This window comes from Pezoporus flaviventris, unplaced genomic scaffold (assembly GCF_033815535.1).
Source record: "Pezoporus flaviventris isolate CSIRO_AGI_PZ_B2104156 unplaced genomic scaffold, CSIRO_AGI_Pfla_v1 ptg000198l, whole genome shotgun sequence".
Taxonomy (NCBI): Eukaryota; Metazoa; Chordata; class Aves; order Psittaciformes; family Psittacidae; genus Pezoporus; species Pezoporus flaviventris.
The window spans coordinates 72,390-93,144 of record NW_026892746.1 but is presented as its reverse complement, the minus strand read 5'-3'; the positions used below and the strand labels follow the sequence as shown (position 1 = coordinate 93,144).

Here is a 20,755-nt window from a genome sequence, read left to right as displayed (position 1 = left end):
GAGCAGGAGGAAGGAGCCACTGGGTTGCTTCTGAGCTCAAGCCCTGTTACGTTTGGTCCAAGCTTTCCCCTTCGCTATCCTGATCCCTTTCCTGCATCCCTCGGGATAATGGAGAGAGCCCCCAGATCCCCTGGGCAGGCTTGGGAGAGGGATGAGGCTCCGGAGGGGAGCATCTCTTCACTGGAGTCCTGTGAGGAAACCCTGGTCGTGCCATTGAGGACTGGTGAGCATTGGTGTGGGAGCAGGACAAGGGGAGATGGGTTCAGACTGGAACAGGGGAAGTTCCGCTTGGATAGAAGGAAGTTGTTCCCTATGGAGGGGGTGAGGTGCTGGCACAGGGTGGATGCTCCATCCACGGCCAGGTTGGACACAGCCTTGGTGACATCGGATCATAGAGCCATAGAAGGAGTTGGGTTGGAAAACCCAATGGATGATCTGCGGGTCCCTTCCAGCCCAACCCATTCCATGATTCCATGACTTTATGACCAGCACCACTTTCCTTGGACGCTGGTGGGGGGGGGCAGAGCTTCCTCTGCACTCCAAACCTCTCCTCTTCCTCCGTTAGATGCCAGCTGGTTACCCGTGTACGCACTGGAGCGGGACAATGTGGAGCGCATCGAGGCCTTTGTCATCACCCCAGCCACGGTGAGCACGGCCACTGCGATGCTGATGGGTGCTGTTGGGTGCTGTCTTCACCCCTAGCGCTCCAGTACCCCGTCCCCTCTCATACTCCCCGTTTGTGCCTCCATCCTCCCTGGTTTCCAGTCTGAGCATGAAATGGTTGGATTCCTTGAGAGCGTCTGCTCCCTGCTGAGCACTGCCAGGTTCTGCGGCTTGCAACAGGGCCTGGATGTCTTCTGCCACAAGACCCACCTCGCAGAGACCATCCAGGTGAAGGGACCCCCATGGGGATGCTATGGGGCAAAGGCCTCCAGCACCCGGTGAGGGCAGCATTGGTGGACTCCCAGGTCCCTTATCCCCATTGTGCTCTGTAGACACTGCTCCAAGAGCAGCCCATGAGCCAGCTGCGCACGAAGTTGCGGCATCTCACCATGAATGCGATAGCGGAACTGAGGTACCACAACTGCACATCCCTCCTGGGAACCCCACTGCTCCCATCACCAGCATCCAACCGGAGCCATCTTCCCTTTGCAGCTCAGTGCAGTCAGGGCTTGCGGACCAAGGGAGACACATCGTAGAGACCTGCTGCAGGAGGGTCTTCTTCCTGTCTCTGAATGAGGAGTTTTCGGTCCTGGATGTCTACTACTACTACCGAGTAAGGAGCTCCAGGAGCCCGCAGCTCCCTTTGGAGCGCTGGGGCTATGGGATACCCACAGTTGAAGCCCCGTAGGTACCTGAAGGGCTCTGCTCTGTCCCTGCAGGCACTGCGGTCCATGGATAACATGCTCTGGAGGCTGGTGCTCAACTCTCCTGACCCCAGGGGCGGCGAGGAGCTGCAGAGCATCCTGCAGGTCTGGCCTGTGCAGAGCGGGGTGCACGGGGGCTGCTCCTCACCCATGGGGCCCCCCGGAGCCATGGGCCCTCCCTCCCCTGGGTAACCCAAGGCCCTCCTGGAGCACGGGGGTTGCAGGGGGTGGCGGTCGCTGCCCGCAGAGCTCAGGGCAGGGACACCACATCAGGAGGCTGAGCCCCCTTGGGATGGGGTCTTTGCTGCCTCCTGGTACCACGGGCTGGGACCAGGCTGCTGGGGCCCATGGACTGGTTCCCTTGCCCTGAACTGTTGCCTAAAGAGGTCTTTAGAGGAGGAATTTGTCTGTTATAAGTATATATATGTATATATAGGTGTATGTATATATATGTATATATATGTGTGTATATATGTATATATGTATTTCTATGCACATATATGTGTAGATATATGTATATTTGTACATACGTGTATATACGTATATGTGTATATATGTGTATATAAATGTATATATGTATATATATTTGTATCTACTTATATATTTGGATATATTTATATCTATTTATATCTATTTCTATTTCTATATAGCTATCTACAATTAATATTGAAAAATTATTAATAGCAATATTGATGATTAGCGATATTATTATTTAGATATATCTATATTAATATTACTATATTAATACTGATATTAATATTACTATATATGTTTATAAGTAGACATTTGTATTGTTTAATATTTATATTAGTATTTTCGTTTCTACTCATATTAATATCTATATTTATATCTAACCCTATATTTATTTATATGTGTTAATGTTTGTATTTATATTTATGTGCATATCTATATTTTGATATTCCTATATTTATGTTTATATTTATATGAATATTTATATATCTATATCTATGTTCATAATTATAATTCTATGATATTTATACTTACCCTATATCTATGTAGCTCTATGGCTCTATTCCTATTCCTATTCAGCTCTATGGCTCTATTCCTATTCACATGCATTTACACGTACACTGTAATCGGAGAAGCACAGAGCGGGCTGGGTTGGAAAGGACCCAAAGCCCCTGCAGCCCCAGGGCAGGGGCAGTGCTGAGGCACTGATTTTCACCGCCAGCTCCAGCCCAGCCCTGGAAGCGGGGCCGTGCCTTGGTCCTTGCAGCCGGGGCATCACCCACAGCGGGGGGACCAAGCCCTCACCCCCTGCATCCCTTCCCGTGCCGCTGCCTCCATCCCTGCCCGCCCCGCGGTGATGCTCAGCGGGAGCTGCAATGGAAGCGGGGCAGGTCCAGCCCCTGCCGCAGCTCCGGGGCTCACCTGCGGCTTCTCCCCCTGCCCAGGTCCTGCTGCGCTTCAGCGGCTCCCGAAGCCCCGCCGTGAGGGAGACGGCCCTGGGCAGGATCGCGGCCCTGACCCAGCTGCTGCTGCACCACCGCAAGCGCTGGGTAAGGACCCGGCAGGACCGAGGTGGCCGAGAGCGACCCCTGCACGGGGAGACGGGGACCTGCAGAGCATCCTGAGTCTGCCTGCTCCTGCTCCTGCTCCTGCTCCTGCCCCTGCTCCTGTTCCTGCCCGTGCCCCTGCTCCTCCTCCTGCTCCTGCTCCTGCTCCTGCCCCTGCTCCTCCTGCTGCTCCTGCTCCTGCTCCTCCTCCTGCTCCTGCCCCTGCTCCTGCTCCTGCCAGTCCCCCTGCTCCTCCTCTTGCTCCTGCTCCTTTCTTCTTCTCCTTCTCCTCCTTTTCCTTTCTTCTTCTTTCTTCTTTCATTCTCCTTCAGGTTCTTCTGGTCTTTTTCCTTGTTTTGCCTTCTCCTCCTCCTTCTCCATTCTTCTTTCTTCTTTTGTTGTCCTTCAAGTTCTTTTTCTGGTCCTTCTCATTCTCCTCCTTCTTTTCCTCCTTCTCCTCCATCTCCTTCTCCTCCTTCTCTTTCTTTCTCCTTCTCATCGTTCTCCTTCTCTTTCTCCTTCTCCTCCTTCCCCTTCTCTTCTTTCTCCTCCTTCAGTTCTTCTTCTCCTCCTTCTCCTCCTCCTTCTCCTCCTCTTTCTCCTTTCTTTCTTCCTCATTCTTTGGGTTCTTCACCTTTTGTTCCTGCTCTTTCTCCCTCCCCAGAAGCTGCACGTGACCTGGAGGAGACACTTCAGCTCCTTCCCCTCGGCACAGCTCCCAGTCCCACTCCTGGGCCAGCTCCTGGGCCACCTCCTCCTCTTCTGCTTTGCTGAGGACAGGACAAGCTCCCCAGCCCTGGATGCTCTTCGCAGCCTCCATCAGTACCTCCTGGAGCAGGAAGGTATCAGAGGTCATGATGGGCTCCCCCAACTCCTCCCATTGGCTCCCCTGTGTCCCATTGACTCCCCTGTGTCCCACTGACTCCCCTGTGTCCCATTGACTCCCCTGTGTCCCATTGACTCCCCTGAATCCCATTGACTCTCCTGTGTCTCATTCACTCTCCTGTCTCATTCACTCTCCTGTATCCCATTGACTCCCCTGTGTCCCACTGACTCCCCTGTGTCCCATTGACTCCCCTGTATCCCATTGACTCTCCTGTCTCATTCACTCTCCTGTATCCCATTGACTCCCCTGTGTCCCATTGACTCTCCTGTATCCCATTGGCTCTCCTGTGTCCCATTGACTCTTGCGTATCCCATTGACTCTGCCATATCCCATTGGTTCTCCTGTACTGCATACACTCTCCTGTGTCCCATTGACTCTGCTGTGTCCCATTGGTTCTCCTGTACCCCATTCATTCTCTGGTACCCCATTCGCTCTTCTGTGTCCCATTGACTCTCCTGTGTCCCACTGACTCTCCTGCATCCCATTGACTCTCCTATGTCCCATTGACTCTCCTATGTCCCATTGACCCTGCCGTACCCCACTGAATCTCCTGTGTCCCGTTGACGCTCCCATCTCCCACTGGCTCTCTTCTACTCCATTCACTCTCCTGTGTCCCATTGACTCTCCCGTATCCCACTGGCTCTCCTGTACCCCATTCACTCTCCTGTGTCCCATTGACTCCCCTATATCCCATTGACTCTCCTGTGTCCCCCTTGCTCTTCAGAAAGGCCAAAGCCAGAGCATGAAGTGGAAGAGCTCAGATGGGATGAAGAAACCAGCCCCCGAGACCTCACCATGGTAATGGAGCTTCCCCCATTGCTTGACCCTTTGGTGGGATGCTTCCCCAAGCACGGGCAACGCCGCTCCCATGCTCCCAACCTTCCTCCCATAGAGGTTTGCAGGCTCCCTTTATCCATGGGAGAGGACGGACGTGGTCTGCGTGGTCATCAAGGCCATGAAGGACTCGAGCATCTTCGACAGGAGGGTGGCAGAGGACATCCTGGAGCTGGTCATGAGCGACCTCGACTTCTGGCTGGCGGAGGTGGGTGCCCCATGGCTGTGTGCCCATCCCCTTTGGTCCTTCCTCCTCCATCCTAAACCTAGGAGGGGTCTTGGGTACCAAGAAGGAGCAGAGAGGGGTGGGGAATCCGGTCCCAGCACCATCCTCACCCGTGCTCCCGTTTCCAGATGCCCATCGTTGTGAGGAGCATCCGTGATTGCCTGCGGATTAGCAACAGGAAAGCAACGTGGGACAGGATGGACATGCTCCTCACCCTGATGGCCATCAAGCACCCGAGGGCATTGACCATCAGCATGGTCCTCAACGTGCCCTTGAGATACAGGTACCATCCTTGAGGGCTTGGTCCCTATGGCCACCAGACCCAAGGACCCACGGCAATGGATGATCTTAAGGCCCTTTCTATGATGCTGAAGAGCGGGTCCCTGCATCCCACCCCATGGCACTGGAGTTTTAATTGGATGATCTTAAGGCCCTTTCCATGATGCTATGACATCCCTGAGGAGCGGGTCCCTGCATCCCACCTCATGGGGAGCACCACCACTAACCCCCATATGGCATCCCATGGGATGCAGGGACCACGCTGACTCAGCACTCTGCCTTCCAGCGCTGATGTGCACATGTGGATCGTGACCATATCCAGGACTTTGGAGGTTCTACGGGAGCTGCTGGGGATGCCCCAGGACATCCGGGACACCTCCATCCCCAACTTGGTTGTGAGTCCCAAAGGGCCCTGATGAGTCCCAGGAGACCTGCAGGCTCGGTGGGGTCTCAATGCCTGTGTTTGCCTTAGACCATGGCCTCCGCTACTGGTGGTGCTGAGGGAGCTGAGGACCCCCAGAACCTGGTGACTGCGTTCGTGCTGCTGGAAAGACTCTTGGAGCTGTCGAAGAAACCTTTCTTGGTGAGGGGGCATGGCCATGGGGCAGGACATGGGCATGGGGCAGGGCACGGCCACAGAGAGCCCTCTTGGCCATGGGGCAGGGCATGGCCATAGGGACCCCTCTTGGCCATGACCTTGGTGACCATAGCCCTGGGTCAAGGCGTCCCCACAAGGAGCCCCCACCTCTTCCTGCAGGCATTGAAACTGCAGAAGCTCCTGCCCCACATCGTGTGCCGGCTCCGGGATGCTGAGGACGAGCTCAGGATAAAGGCCCTGATGATCATATGGAATGTGATGGGTCAACTCCCGAGTGAGGAGGCCAGCCCCATTGCCGTGGGGCTGGTGCAGGACCTCTGGCCCCTCTTTGATGGAGTAAGGGCTGCGTGGGACCCCTGCGGTGATTTGGAGCTCGCATGGGGGTGGCTCCAAGGCTTCACATCCCATCAGGATCTGCCCAAGTCCCCCCTTTTCCTCCTTCCCTCCAGGGATGCAGCCGGCTCCGGGAGCTCTCCATCCGCCTGTTCCAGTTCCTGCTGGAGTTGGTGTTTGGTGGCGACAGGAGGAGGATGCAGAGCGAAACCTGGGATCTGCTGCTCCCGCTCTTCATCCACATGAGCGACCAAAGCCACCGTGTGGCCGAGGTACAGACACCCCCCCGCCCCGGGTATCCCACATTCCCGAGGGTGGGATCAACCCCAAGGTGCCATCTCCCATCCCATCCTGTGCAGGCTTCCTGGGAAGCTCTCCTTGATGCGGCGACGCTCCTGAAATGGGAAGAGCTTCGGCGCCTATTGGAGACAAGGCAGACGTGGAGGGTTGCAGAGTGCTTGGTATGGGCCCTTCATCCATTCCTGTTCCCATTGGAACCCCTTGCACCGCTCTGCTCATTCCACATGCGGATGGGAAAGGGAGCGTTGGGACTGCTCCAGCCAATGGGGGCGTTCTGTAGCATCCCATTCCTTCTGCAGCTGGAGCGGAGCAGGAAGAGGGCTCAGGGATACCTGGACCAGAGCCTGCGGTACCTGCAGGATGCTCAGGTCCCCTTGCAAGAGGCAGCCGTCAGGTTCATTGGTGAGTCCCTGCGCTCCCCATCCCGGTTCCCACTGCCGCATCCCTGATGGATCCCGATAGATGCTGACGGATCCCAATGAATCCCTGTGCCCAGGGTTGGCTGCACGGCCCCTAAGAGGGAAAAGCCCAAGGAAGCTGGAGCAGATCTGCAGAGGTGAGGAGGGAGCAGGGGCTGGGGGGATGCTGGGGGCTACGGAGGGGCTCATCCCGGTCTTTTTGGATCACAGCCCTGGAAGCACTTCTGGATGAGGATGATCCCGGCCTCCGTTCCCTGACAGCACAGACCCTGCTCATCCTCAGGAGCAGACCGAAGCGGCAGAGCATGGGATACTGCGTGCGGGTGCTCTCCTTCTGCGGATGCGCAGTTATCGTTTAGGGGAAAGGATGGCGGAGACAAACCTGGACCAAGGAGCTCCGGAAACCAAAGGGCATCGCCTCCGCTGTCCCATTCCCTCCCCTCCATCTCCGATAGCATCCAGGCAGCACGCACTCCAAACCTGACTCCCCGTTATCCCGCAATGAAGTTGCAGTGATTCCTTCTGGGCTTCCCTGCTTCCATGGATCAGCAAAAGGGGTGCCGCTGTGGAAGGAAACGGTGTTCCCAAGGGAATTTGGTCCATTATAGCGCTAAAAGTCACTCATCAGCACTGCAATCTCCCCCCCCCAGCTTCCATTGAGCGCACCCGGGTACCCCGGTGCAGTCCTCCTTGCTCCGCCTCTTGGTACCGCCCACTGGACAAAGCCACGCCCCCAAGCGGGCCCAGACAATCAGAGCCGGCCCCATCCGGCTTGGCCACGCCCCTCCTGTGGGTGGTCTCATCAAGCACAAAAGGAGGGAGGGCACCAACCCTACCCAAAATGGGGGACACACCTCCAAAATGGGATCCCAGCACCCCAAAATGGGGCAAACCCAAACACCCAAAATGGCTTGGACCCCCCCAGCCCCTCAAAATGGTTGCGACCCCGCTTTTCTACCCCTCTGTTATGGAACAAACCACTGTGGGGAAGGGGGGGACAGCAGTTTTATTCCTATCAGCATCACAATGGGGGGCGGGATAATTAAATAAGATCATGGGGACATATAAAATAATAAGCACAATGGGGGGGGGGATTATTTTGGGGAGGGCAATGGGGGGTCACAGTGAGGCCCCTACCCCCCCCCCTTCCCCCCTTCGTGGAGAAAATGGGTGGAATAAGGTAAGACTTGGGGTTGGAAAGGCACCATTTATACAAATATAGTGATTTATAAAGGGGGGGGGGGGGAAGGGGGGGGTAAACCCATTGATTTCCACTAGGAAATAATTTAGGGGGAGAAAGTGCTGGAAGAGCCTAATTATTAATTGGCATATTATTATGATTATTAAGGATTTGGCCTCAAAATGAGGGGCTGGGAGGGGTCCTGCAACCCCTTACTGTCTTGAATGATATCGTCCCATTCCGCCCACCCCCTCCCCAGGGATATGGGGGCGACAAAGGAGATGTATGGGGGTGGGCGGGAGACCTATAGGGAAGCCACAGCCCTATGGGAAGACCTCAGCCCCATAGAGAAAGCTTGAACCCCCTAGTGAAGGTTCAGCCTATAGAGAAGGCCTGAATCCCATAGGGAAGCCCCCAGCCCCATAGAGATGGATATTCTCAGTCCCCTGTAGAGGTTTGTGGCCCCATAAGAGCTGGTCCTCAGCCCCATAGAGATACTCTACCCCCTTATAGCCCTCTGCTCTATAGGGAAGGTCCTCAGTGCCATATGGATGCATATATGGTCCCATGTAGTTGCATTTGATCCCATACAGAGGCCCCATGTCATATACGGAAGCCCATGGCCCCATGTGGAAGCCCTCAACCCAACGCAGATGCTCGTGGTCCCATCTGGAGGCCCCATGTCACATATGAAATTCATAGTCCCATACGGAGGAACCTTGCTCCTATATGGAGCTCCTCAGTCTCATATAGAGGCCCATAGCTACATATGGAGTTCCTCAGCCCTAAGCCCTAGATGGATGCTTGTGGTCCCATATGGAGGTCCCATGTCGTATATGGATACTCCTACCCCCATATGGATGCTCCTAGCCCCATATAGAGGCCCTCAATCCCATATGGATGCTTGTGGTCCTGTATGGAGGCCCTTGGTCTGATACGGATGCTGCTGGTCCCATGTTGTATATGGATGCTGCTCATAGGACCATATAGAGTCCCTCAGCCCCATATGGAGGCCCTCAGCCCTAGATGGATGCGGGTGGTCCCATATGGAAGCCCCTTGTCCTATATGGACGTTCCTAACTCCATAAGGATGCTCCTAACCCCATATGGATACCCTTGGTCCCATATAGACCCCTTCAGCCCCATATGGTGGTCCATAGGAAGACACAGCATCCCCTATACGAGTCCCATGAAGCATCTCCTGTGGCTCCATCCACTCCAGGCACTGGAGATGTCAAGTGTCCCTTATGGAATGCCAGTGCCTCCCTATGGAATCCCAGTGCTCCCTATGGAATCCCAGTGTCCAAGGGGGGGGGGGGGGCCCTGTGTCCTATGTGGGGGTCACAGCCCCTCTTTGTCCACAGTACCAGAGAAGACACAAGATCCTCAGTGTCCCTTATGGAACTGCGGTTTCTCCCTATGGAATTCCAGGGTTCCCTATGGAATGCCAGCGTTCCCTGTGGAATCCTAGCATCCCAATGGTAGTCAAAGCTCCTGCTTGTCCACCGTGCTGGAGAAGACGCAAAATCCTTAGTGTCCCTTATAGAACTGCAGCGTCCCCCTATGGAATCTCAGCATTCCCTATGGAATGGCAGCATTCCCTGTGGAATGACTGTTGTCCCTATGAATGCCATTGTCCTGGGGGGGATCACAGCTCCTCCTATGGGATACAGGGTCAGACCCCCAAAACAGCCCCCAAATGGCCCCAAAACAGCCCGAAACCACCATCAAAACACCACACAGCCATCTCAAAAACGCCCCAAAAGAAAAACCACCTTCTCATGCTTCTCCTACAGGATACAGGGTCAGAGGCCCAAAACACACCACAAACACACCAAAAACACACTAAAACACCCCCCAAACATACCAAAACCACTTCAAAACACCCCAAAATCACCTTGTCCTGCTTCTCCTATGGGATACAGGGTCAGAGACACAAAACACTACATAAACACCCGCAAAAAAAAACAAAACTTCCCCAAAGCATCTTGTCCTACTTGTCCTATGGAGTACAGGATCAGAGACACAAAACAGCCCAAAACACCCTAAAATCACCTTATCTTTCTTCTCCTATGCAATACAGGGTCAGAGCCCCAAAACACACCATAACACCCCAAAACCACACCAAAACCAGACAAAAGCATCCAAAACCACCCTTGTCCTGCTTCTCCTATGGGATACAGGGTCAGAGCCCCAAAACATCACATAAACACCCCAAAACCCCCGCAAAACACCCCAAAACCACCTCGTCCTGCTTCTCCTAGGGGATACAGTGTCAGAGACCCAAAAAAGCCCAAAACACCCCAAAACACCCAAAACCACTGAAAACCACCTTGTCCTGCTTCTCCTATGCGATACAGGGTCAGAGCCCCAAAACAGACCCAAAGCAGCCCCAAAACACCCCAAAACCACCACAAAAACACCACAATACCACCGTGCCCTCCTTCGCCTTTAGTATAAAGGGTCAGGGCCCCAAAACAAACACCCCAAAACCACCCTAAAACACCCACACCCACCTTGTCCTGCTTCTCCTATGAATTACAGGGTCAGCACCAAACCATCCCAAAATCACCCTAAAACCACCCCAAAACACCCCAAAAGCACCCGAAAACCATCTGGTCCCTCTTCTCCTATAAGACAAAGGGTCAGAGTCCAAAAACACCCTAAAACACCCCAAAACCACACCCCAAAACCACGAAAACCACCACGAAAACCACCCAAAAGCCACCTTCTTCTGCTTCTCCTATATGACACAGGGTCAGAGCGCAAAAATATCCCAAAACAACCCCCAAATACAGCAAAGCACGCCAAAACCATCTTATCCAGCTTCTCATATCGGATACAGGGTCAGAACCTCAAAACAGACCAAGAACAGACCAAAACCACCTTGTCCTGCTTCTCCTATGGGATACAGAGTCAGAGACCCAAAACACCCCAAAACAACCCCAAAATACCCCAAAGCCATCTTGTCCTGCTTCTACTATGGCATACAGGGTGAGAGCCCCCAAAGCACCCCAAAACCGCCTTGTTCAAATTCTCCTATGGCATACAGGGTAGGTGCCGCAAAAGAGCCAAAAACCAGCCCCAAACCAGCACAAAACACACCCAAAACACCTAAAAAACACCCCAAACCACTCCAAAACCACTTTCTCATGCTTCTCCTATGCGATACAGGGTCAGAGCCACAAAACACCACATAAACTCCCCAAAAGTATCTTAAACCACCCCAAAACCACCTTGTCCTTCTTCTTCTACAGGATACATGATCAGAGCCCTAACCAGCACCAAAAAAGCCCAAAACACTCTAAAACACACAAAAATACACAAAACCACCAAAAAACACCCTCAACAAACCACCTTGTCTTCCTTTTCCTATGGGATACAGGGTCAGAGTCCTAAAAGAGACCCAAACCAGCCAAAAACCAGCCCAAACCCACAACAAAACAGCCTCAACCCCCCCCCAAACACCCTATACCACCCCAAAACCACTTGTCCTGCTACTCCCATGGGATACAGGGTCAGAGCCCCAAAACACCCCAAAACCATCCCAAAATCACCTTGTCCTGCTTTTATTATGGAATACAGAGTCAGAGCCAACACCCCCCCCCAAAAAAAAACCCTAAACCACCCCAAAACAACCTTGCCCTGCTTCTCCTATGGGGTAGAGGTTCACACCACAAAACAGGCCCCAAACAGCCCCCAAAAAGCCCAACACAGCCCAAAATCACCTTGTGCTGCTTCTCCTAAGGGATGCAGGTTCAGAGCCATAAAACAGCCCCAAAACAGCCCAAAACAACCCCAGATCACCTTGTCCTGTTTCTCCTATGGCATACAGGGCCAGAGCCCAAAATCAAACCGAAACAAAACAAAACCACACCAAAACTACACAAAGCCACTCCAAACCCAACCTGTGCCGCTCCTATGGCATACAGGGTGGGAGCCCCTAAAACACCCTAAAAGCACCCTAAACCACCCCAAAAGCACCTTGTTCTGATTCTCCTATGGTATACAGGGTCAGTACCACAAAAGAGCCCTAAAATGGCCACAAAACAGCCCAAAATACCCCCAAAACTAACCAAAAACACCCCAAAACACCCAAAACCACTCCAAAACTACTCTCATGCTTCTCCTATGGGATACAGGGTCAGAGCCACAAAATGCAACATAAGCTCCCCAAAAAACACCCTAAACCACCCCAAAGTCACTTTGTCCTGCTTCTTCTATAGGATACGTGGTCAGAGCACAAAACCAGCACCAAAACAGAACAAAAACACCCTAAAACACCCCAAAAATACACAAACCCACCAAAAAATCCCACCCCAAAACTTGTCATGCTTCTCCTACGGGATACAGGGTCAGAGCCCCAAAACACCCCATAAACACCCCAAAACACTCCAAAACCACCCCAAAACCACCATGTCCTGCTTCTCCTATAGGATACAGGTTCAAAGCCACAGAACAGCCCCAAAACTGCCCGAAAAAGCCCCAAAACCCTAAGATCACCTTGTCCGGCTTCTCCTATGGGATACAGGGTCACAGCCCCAAAAACACCCTGTCCTGCTTCTCCTGTGGTATACAGGGTCAGAGCCCCAAAATACCCCCCCAAAAAAAAACAGAACACCCCAAAACAATCTTGTCCTGCTTCTCCTACACCATACAGGGTGGGAGACCCCCAAACACCCCCAAACCACCCCAAACACCCCGAAAACACCTTGTTCTGATTCTCCTATGGGATACAGGTCAGAGTCCAAAAACAGCACCAAAACAGCCCCAGAACACCATAAAAGACTCAAAAAGTACCAAAAAAAAAACCCAAAACCACCCAAAACCACATTGTCCTGCTTCTCCTATGGGATACAGGGTCAGAGCCTCAAAAGAGAACCAAAAATAAAAAAAACAGCCTTAAAACACCCCAAAACAGCCTCAAAGCACCCCAAAACACCCTAGACCACCACAAAACTTGTCCTGCCTCTCCTACGTCAGGACAGTGTCAGAGCCCCAAAACGGCCCCAAAACAGCCCAAAAACATGCCCAAGACACCCAAGCGCCCCCCCCCCCCCCAACCAACCAAAACCACCCCAAAACCACTTTCTTATGTTTCGCCTATGGGATACGAGGTCAGAGCCGAAAACCACACCATAAACACCCTAAAAACACCCCAAAACACTCCAAAACCACCCCAAAACAACCTTGTCCTGCTTCTCCTGTGGAATACATGGTCAGAGCCCTAAAACCACCAAAAAAACCCTCTCTAAACCCACAAAACCATCTTGTCTTTCTTCTCCTATGGGATACTGGTTCTGAGTCCTATAACAGCCCCAAAACAGCCAAAACAACTCCAGATCACCTTGTCCTGCTTCTCCTATGGGATACAGGTTCAGAGCCCAAAACCACTCCAAAACAAAGGAAAACCACACCAAAAACACCCCAAAACACCCCAAATCCACCTTGTCATTCTTCTCCTAGGGGATACAGGGTCAGAGCCACAAAACAGCCCCCAAACAGCCTAAAAACACTGCCAGAACAACCCAAAACCATCCCAAAACCACCCTAAACCAACCCAAACTGGAAAGAGGATGTCAATAAGAAAATCAGATAGACCTTTCACCTGATGTAACTGCAAGGCAAACACAGAGGTGCTTGGCTGATTGCTTGGGAGCATATAAATATCGTGTAATCTGTTCAATAAAGGATCCAGCTTGCACTCTACCTCTGGGTCCGTGCCTCCATCCTCACAACTTTCTCATGTTTCTCCTTTGGGATACAGGGTCAGAGCCACAGATCGCCTTATAAACGCCCCAAAAATACCCCAAACAACCCCAAACCACCTTATTCTTCTTCTCCTGTGGAACACAGGGTCAGAGTCCAAAACCACACCAAAAAAAACCCTAAAACACCCCCAAAACACCTTGTCCTGCATCTCCTATGGGACAGAGGTGCAGAGCCACAGAACACCCCAAACCAGCCCCAAAACCAGCCCAAAAAAAACCAAGATCACCTTGTCCTGCTTCTCCTATGGGATACAAGGTCACAGCCTCAAAAGACCCCAGAAATAACCCTAAACCACCCCAAACCCACCCTGTCCTACTTCTCCTGTGCTATACAGGGTCAGAGCCCTAAAACACCCTCCCAAAACCCCCAAAACACCGCAAAACCATCTTGTCCTGCTTCTCCTATAGCATACAGGGTGAGAGTCTGTGAGGATGGAGGACCCAGAGGTAGAGTGCAAGCTGGATCCGTTATTGAACAGATTACACGATATTTACATGCTCCCAAGCAATTGCTAGCTGTACTTTCTCCTTCCCATGGTCTCTGACAGCTTTGACACATTCCAATCCCCACAGGATACAGGGTCAGAGCCCCAGAACAGGACAAAACCAACCTAAAACACCCAAAAACAGCCCAAAAACACCTTGTCCTGCTTCTCCTATGGGATACAGGGTCAGAGCCCCCAGACAGCCCCCAAACAGGACAAAACCTCTTCAAAACGCCCTAAACAGACCCAAAACACACCAAAACCACCTTGTCCTGCTTCTCCTGTGGGATACAGGGTCAAAGTCCCAAAAGAGCCCCAAAACAGGCCAAAAGTACCCCAAAACCACCTTGTCCTGCTTCTCATTTGGGATAGAGGTCAGAGCCCCAAAACAGGACAAAACCACCCCAAAACCACCCCAAAACCACCTTGTCCTGCTTCTCCTATGGGACACAGGTCAGAGCCCCAAAACACACAAAAACCAGGACAAAAACACCTCAAAACCACCCCAGAACAACCCCAAAGCCACCCTGTCCTGCTTCTCCTAGAGGATACAGGCTCAGAGCCCTGAAACAGGACAAAACCAGCCCCAAAACACCCCAAAAATAATCCCAAAACCACCTTGTCCTGCTTCTCCTATAGGATAAAGGGGCACAGACACAAAGCAACCCCCAAACAGGACAAAAACAGGCCAAAAGCACCCCAAAACCAGCCCAAAACCACCCCCAAAACCACCTTGTCCTGCTTCTCCTGTGGGATATAGGGTCAGAGCCCCAAAACAGGACAAAAACACCCCAAAACACCACCAGAACACCCCAAAACCACCCCAAAACCACCTTGTCCTGTTTCTCCCATGGGATACAGGGTCAAAGCCCCAAAACAGGACAAAACCACCCCAAAACCACCCCAAAACCACCTTGTCACACTTCTCCTGTGGGACACAGGGTCAGAACCCCAAAACAGCTCTAAAACAAGTCAAAAGCAGGCCAAAACTGCCCAAAACCACCCCCACCGCCCCCCCAAATCACTCTAAAACCACCCCAAAACCACCTTATCCTGCTTCTGCTGTGGGATACAGGGTCAGAGCCCCAAAACAGGACAAAAACAGGCCAAAACCAAAATGAAAACTAAGACAAAACCACCCCGAAAACACCTTGTCCTGCTTCTCCTGTGGGATACAGGGTCAGAGCCCCAAAATAGGACAAAAACAGCCCCAAAACACCCCAAAAACCAGCCCAAAACCACCTTGTCCTGCTTCTTCTGTGGGATACAGGGTAGGAGCCCAAAACCAGACCCAAAACAGGAGAAAAACACCCCGAAACACACAAAACCACCTCCAAAACACCCCAAAACCACCTTTTCCTGCTTCTCCTATAGGATACAGGGTCAGAATCCCAAAACAGCCTTAAAACAGGCGAAAACCACCCCAAAACACCCAAAACCACTCCCAAAACACTCCCAAACCAGTCCAAAGCACCTTGTCCTGCTGCTCCTATGGATGGCACCCAGTGAGAACCCAAAACAGCCCCAAATCACCCCAACCCCCCCCCAAATGGAACCTTCTGGAGGTCGCTGTGGAGCTGCTTTAGCCTGGCCTCGAGCCCAGCCCCACATACAAGGGGGACATGAGGGGGTCTCCATATAGGGGGGGTCCCTGTACCTGATGGGGGGGGCACCCCACTGCGGCCTCTCCGGGGGTGGGGGGGGGGTCGGGGGCTCAGCACCAGCTCCGTGAGGGAGAACAGGGACACGGCCCTTTGCACTGGGGGGTGGCACGTCAGCACCCCAAAACCAGACCAAACCAGCCTAAAATACCCCCAAACCAGCCCAAAACACTCCAAAAGATTCCAAAACGCCCCTACAACACCCCAAAACACCCTGAAACCAGCCCAAATATCCGCAAAACACCCCAAAACATCCCAAAACATCCCAAAACACCCACAAAGCAGTCTGAAACACCCCAAACCACCCCAAACCCAGCCCAAAACCACCCCAAAACACCCCTGAAACAGCTCAAAACACCCCAGAACCAGCCCAAACCCCCTCCACAACAGTTTAACACCCCAAAAACACCCTGAAACAACCCCAAAACTACATAGTATCCCAAAACCCAGCCCACCCCAGGCACCTCCACCCCTTCCAATCCCCATGGTACCCCTAAACCATGCCAAAATTGCATGGTACCCCAAACCCCAATCAAACACAAGGCATCTCCATCCCTTCCAATCCCCATAGTACCCCTAAACCACCCTGTCCTGGGTTCAGCAGTAGCAGTCATGTTTTTTCCTTTGTGTTAACTGGTGCAGTGCTGTGTTTTGACTTCTAGTTTGAGAACAGTGTTGGTGAAGCCGATGTTGTCAGTTGTTGCTAAGTGATGTTTACCCTGACCAAGGACTCTGTGAGGCTCATGCTCTGCCAGGGAGGAGGGGAAGCTGTGAGGAAGCAGAGACGGGGCGCCTGACCCGGGCTAGCCGGGGAGGTATTCCATACCACAGCACGTCATGCCCGGGGTGGGGGGTAACTGGGAGTTACCCGGAAGGACAGGAGCTTCCGGGTGGAACTCGTTTTCTTGGCCGGTGGTATCGTATTCTCTTCCCTTGTTATTTTCCCTTATCATTGTTTTAGCTGATAGTAGCGGTGGTGATTTGTTGCTGGACTGTTCTTGTCTCAACCCGTAGGAGTTGCACTCTCTCGATCCTCCTCCCGTTCCTCCGGGAGCGGGGAAGGGGAGAGCCCCGGTGCAGGGGGGGGCGGACGGACACGGACCTTGATTGTTGTCAGCTCGGCACCACTCACTGGGAGTGAGTGAACAAGTTACCTGACTGGGTTTAAACCACGACAGTTCTTTTTGGCGCCCAACGTGGGGCACGAGGGGTTGAGATAAGAACAGATCTGACTGGATTGATAGTCACTCGTCACAATGCTGATTTATTGGCTCTCAAGGTTTTTCCTCTTGATCTCACAGTTTCAGTATACCATATCTTACGTCCATCCGGTATTGGCTGTATTAGTGTTTTTCAAGTGTGGGGCTTGGGCTAAGGTTTTTATCCCATTGTACTTTATGGTAATGACTTGTAATACAATAGAATCATTGATCATGAAACTGATCTGGTTTATGTTCCCAGTGTGGTCACCACCTTTATACTTTGGGAGGTATATGATGGAGGTGCTTAGCAATTACACATCTTTTTTCTCCTTCTCAGGTGCTCAACCTGTGAAGGAGACATCCTTTTACCCTCCCAGTCGTCCCCCCAGACCATTTACATTTGAGAGTTTTGAATTTTTTGAATGGCCTTTTAATGCTGTTGAGACTTGTTTGCTGATGGTGATGGGAATCACCATGCTAACACGCATACAGAGTGTGTTTTGCCCACTACTGATTTCAAGAGTTAAGCAGATTCAGGTTTGGGTCTTGTCTGGGGTCAAAAGACGATGTAGGAGGACCGAGAGATTTTCCCAGAGGCTGGACAGCCATGAGTGGCAGGGTGTGTGGGATAGTATGGGCAAGTATCTAGGTCAGTGGGCCCCTCCAGTATTTTGGAATTTCACTACCGAACAACTGCAAAATCCAGAAGAATTAGTAAAACACTTAAATGAGGTGTGTGGTCATTCTGGCCATACCAGAGATGGACAAATCACGGCAACGTGCTGGGGCTTGGCCTATGCTTACAGGGCCTTGTTCAACACTATCCAGCACCTTCAAAAGGAAAAGAATATCGGCGGATTTGAGGGCAAAGCGACAGTCGCTACTCAAACTTTGGCTGCAATGAACTGCGCAGCTACCCCAGTGGCAAGTACAGCAGCTGCTCAAACTTCAACTGCAACAGACAGCGCGGTTACCCCAGCTCCAAGCACGGTAGCTACACCACCCCCAGCAACAAGTACAGTCGCTACTCAAACCACAGTGATAATCACTGCAGCCAAACCAGAGGACCAATTCGTACCAATATCAGTTGCCCCTGTACGCAAGAGAACAAGCAAAAAGGAGGCAAAAAGGGTGAAGCGAGATGAAGAACCAATGAATTCACCACCCGGTCCAGAATCTGATCAGGAGTCATCATCACATGACGAAGAAGAAGAAGAAGAGGTAACTTCTCGACCTCGGACCTCAACCGAGCTGCGGAATATGCGAAAAGATTTTACCCGTCAACCAGGGGAGCACATCATCACCTGGTTACTCCGATGCTGGGACAATGGGGCCGATGGTCACGAACTAGAAGGTACAGAAGCCAAGCAGCTGGGATCACTTGCTAGAGAAGGGGGAATTGACAAAGCAATTGCAAGAGAGAAAAAGTCCCTCAGCCTTTGGAGGAGGCTCTTGGCAGCTGTGAAAGAAAGGTTTCCGTACAAGGACGATGTGACGAGTCGTTCGGCCAAGTGGACTACTATAGACAAAGGCATCCAGTCTCTGAGGGAATCGGCCATCGTAGAGATGATCTATCACATCAAGCCGAATAACGGGGATACACCTATAGATCCAGATGAAGTTGAATGTACACGACCCATGTGGCGAAAACTTACACGGAATGCACCGTCATCATATGCCCATTCATTGGCAACAGTGACCTGGAATGACATAGTACCACTAACAGTGCATGAAATGGTTCATAAACTCCGAGAGTTCGAAGACAATCTCACTCCTTCCATCATCTCAGCTGTGAAAAAACTGTCCCAGGACATCGAACAATTGAGGGACGATCTATCTAATTTATCCAGCTCCTCACGTGTACCAACACACGTCTCAGCTATTAACAAAAGACGTCCTATTATTCGAGAGAGGAGATACAGAAGGTATACGCCACGGGGTACCCTATGGTTTTACCTGCTGCATCACGGAGAAGACATGACAAAGTGGGATGGAAAACCTACTTCAGCTTTGGAGGAACGGGTGAGTGAACTGAAGAGGGGAGCAAGGGCCAAGACTGATCGTCCCATGAGAGCTACAGCTTCAGTCTCTGGTGAGCAGTTTCCCAGATGGAGTGGAAGAGCTGATTTTACTCCAGCTCCTGTGATAACGAAGAATAATCCCTTTCAACACGACTTAAGTGTCCAATGCTGTGACGACCATTAGAGGGGCCCTGCCTCCAGCCAGGTGGAGGTAGGGGACAATCGGATTTACTGGACTGTGTGGATCAGATGGCCTGGCACATCAGTCCCACAGAAGTATAAGGCTCTAGTAGATACCGGTGCACAGTGTACCCTGATGCCATCAAGCTGTCAAGGGGTGGAACCCATCTATATTTCTGGAGTAACAGGAGGATCCCAAGAGTTGACTGTGCTGGAGGCTGAAATCAGCCTGACTGGGAGGGAGTGGCAAAAGCACCCTATTGTGACTGGTCCAGAGGCTCCATGCATCCTCGGCATAGACTACCTCAAGAGAGGGTACTTCAAAGACCCAAAAGGGTACCGGTGGGCTTTTGGTATTGCTGCTTTGGAGACTGAGGAAATTGAGCAGCTGTCCACCTTGCCTGCTCTCTCAGAAGATCCCTCTGCTGTGGGGTTGCTGAAAGTTGAAGAACAACAAGTGCCAATTGCGACCACAACAGTGCACCGGCGGCAATATCGCACCAACCGAGACTCCCTGATTCCCATCCATCAGCTGATCCGTAGACTGGAGAGTCAGGGGGTGATCAGCAGGACCCGCTCACCCTTCAATAGCCCCATATGGCCAGTGCGAAAGTCTAATGGAGAATGGAGACTAACAGTAGACTATCGTGGCCTGAATGAAGTCACGCCACCTTTGAGTGCTGCCGTACCGGACATGCTAGAACTTCAGTATGAACTAGAGTCAAAGGCAGCCAAGTGGTATGCCACGATTGATATTGCCAATGCATTTTTCTCCATTCCTTTGGCAGCAGAGTGCAGGCCACAGTTTGCTTTTACTTGGAGGGGTGTCCAGTTCACTTGGAACCGACTGCCCCAGGGGTGGAAACACAGCCCTACCATTTGCCATGGACTGATCCAGACTGCACTGGAACAGGGGCAAGCTCCAGAACACCTGCAATACATTGATGACATTATTGTGTGGGGCGATACAGCGGAAGAAGTCTTTGAGAAAGGGAGGAAAATAATCCAAATCCTGCTGAAAGCTGGTTTTGCCATAAAACGGAGTAAGGTCAAGGGACCTGCACAGGAGATTCAATTTTTGGGAATAAAATGGCAAGATGGACGTAGACAGATCCCCACAGATGTGATCAACAAGATAACAGCAATGTCTCCACCAACTAATAAGAAAGAAACGCAAGCTTTCTTGGGTGCAGTGGGGTTCTGGAGAATGCACATCCCAAATTACAGTTTGATTGTAAGCCCTCTCTATCATGTGACCCGGAAGAAGAATGATTTTAAATGGGGCCCTGAGCAGCAACAAGCCTTTGAGCAAATTAAACGCGAGATAGTTCATGCAGTAGCCCTTGGACCAGTCCGGACCGGACCAGATGTAAAAAATGTGCTGTACACTGCAGCTGGGGAGAACGGTCCTACCTGGAGCCTCTGGCAGAAAGCTCCAGGGGAGACTCGAGGTCGACCCCTCGGCTTTTGGAGTCGGGGATACAAAGGATCTGAGG

The 20,755-nt window shown here is 52.0% G+C and overlaps 1 protein-coding gene across 2 annotated transcripts in view; it reads right to left on the bottom strand.

Annotated features, from left to right (window-relative positions):
- Positions 1 to 20,755, bottom strand: part of LOC133262212 (olfactory receptor 14C36-like) — an 83,235-nt gene that overhangs the window by 42,264 nt on the left and 20,216 nt on the right. Inside the window, exon 1 of one of the 2 annotated variants that reach the window (XM_061441167.1) lies at positions 7,142 to 7,340. The exons of the other annotated variant lie outside the window; for it this stretch is intronic. Within the exon in view, the coding sequence (XP_061297151.1) occupies positions 7,142 to 7,217 (76 nt within the window). The 5' untranslated portion in view covers positions 7,218 to 7,340. Of the gene's footprint in view, positions 1 to 7,141; positions 7,341 to 20,755 lie in introns of those variants that run through there. 2 annotated transcript variants of the gene reach the window in all.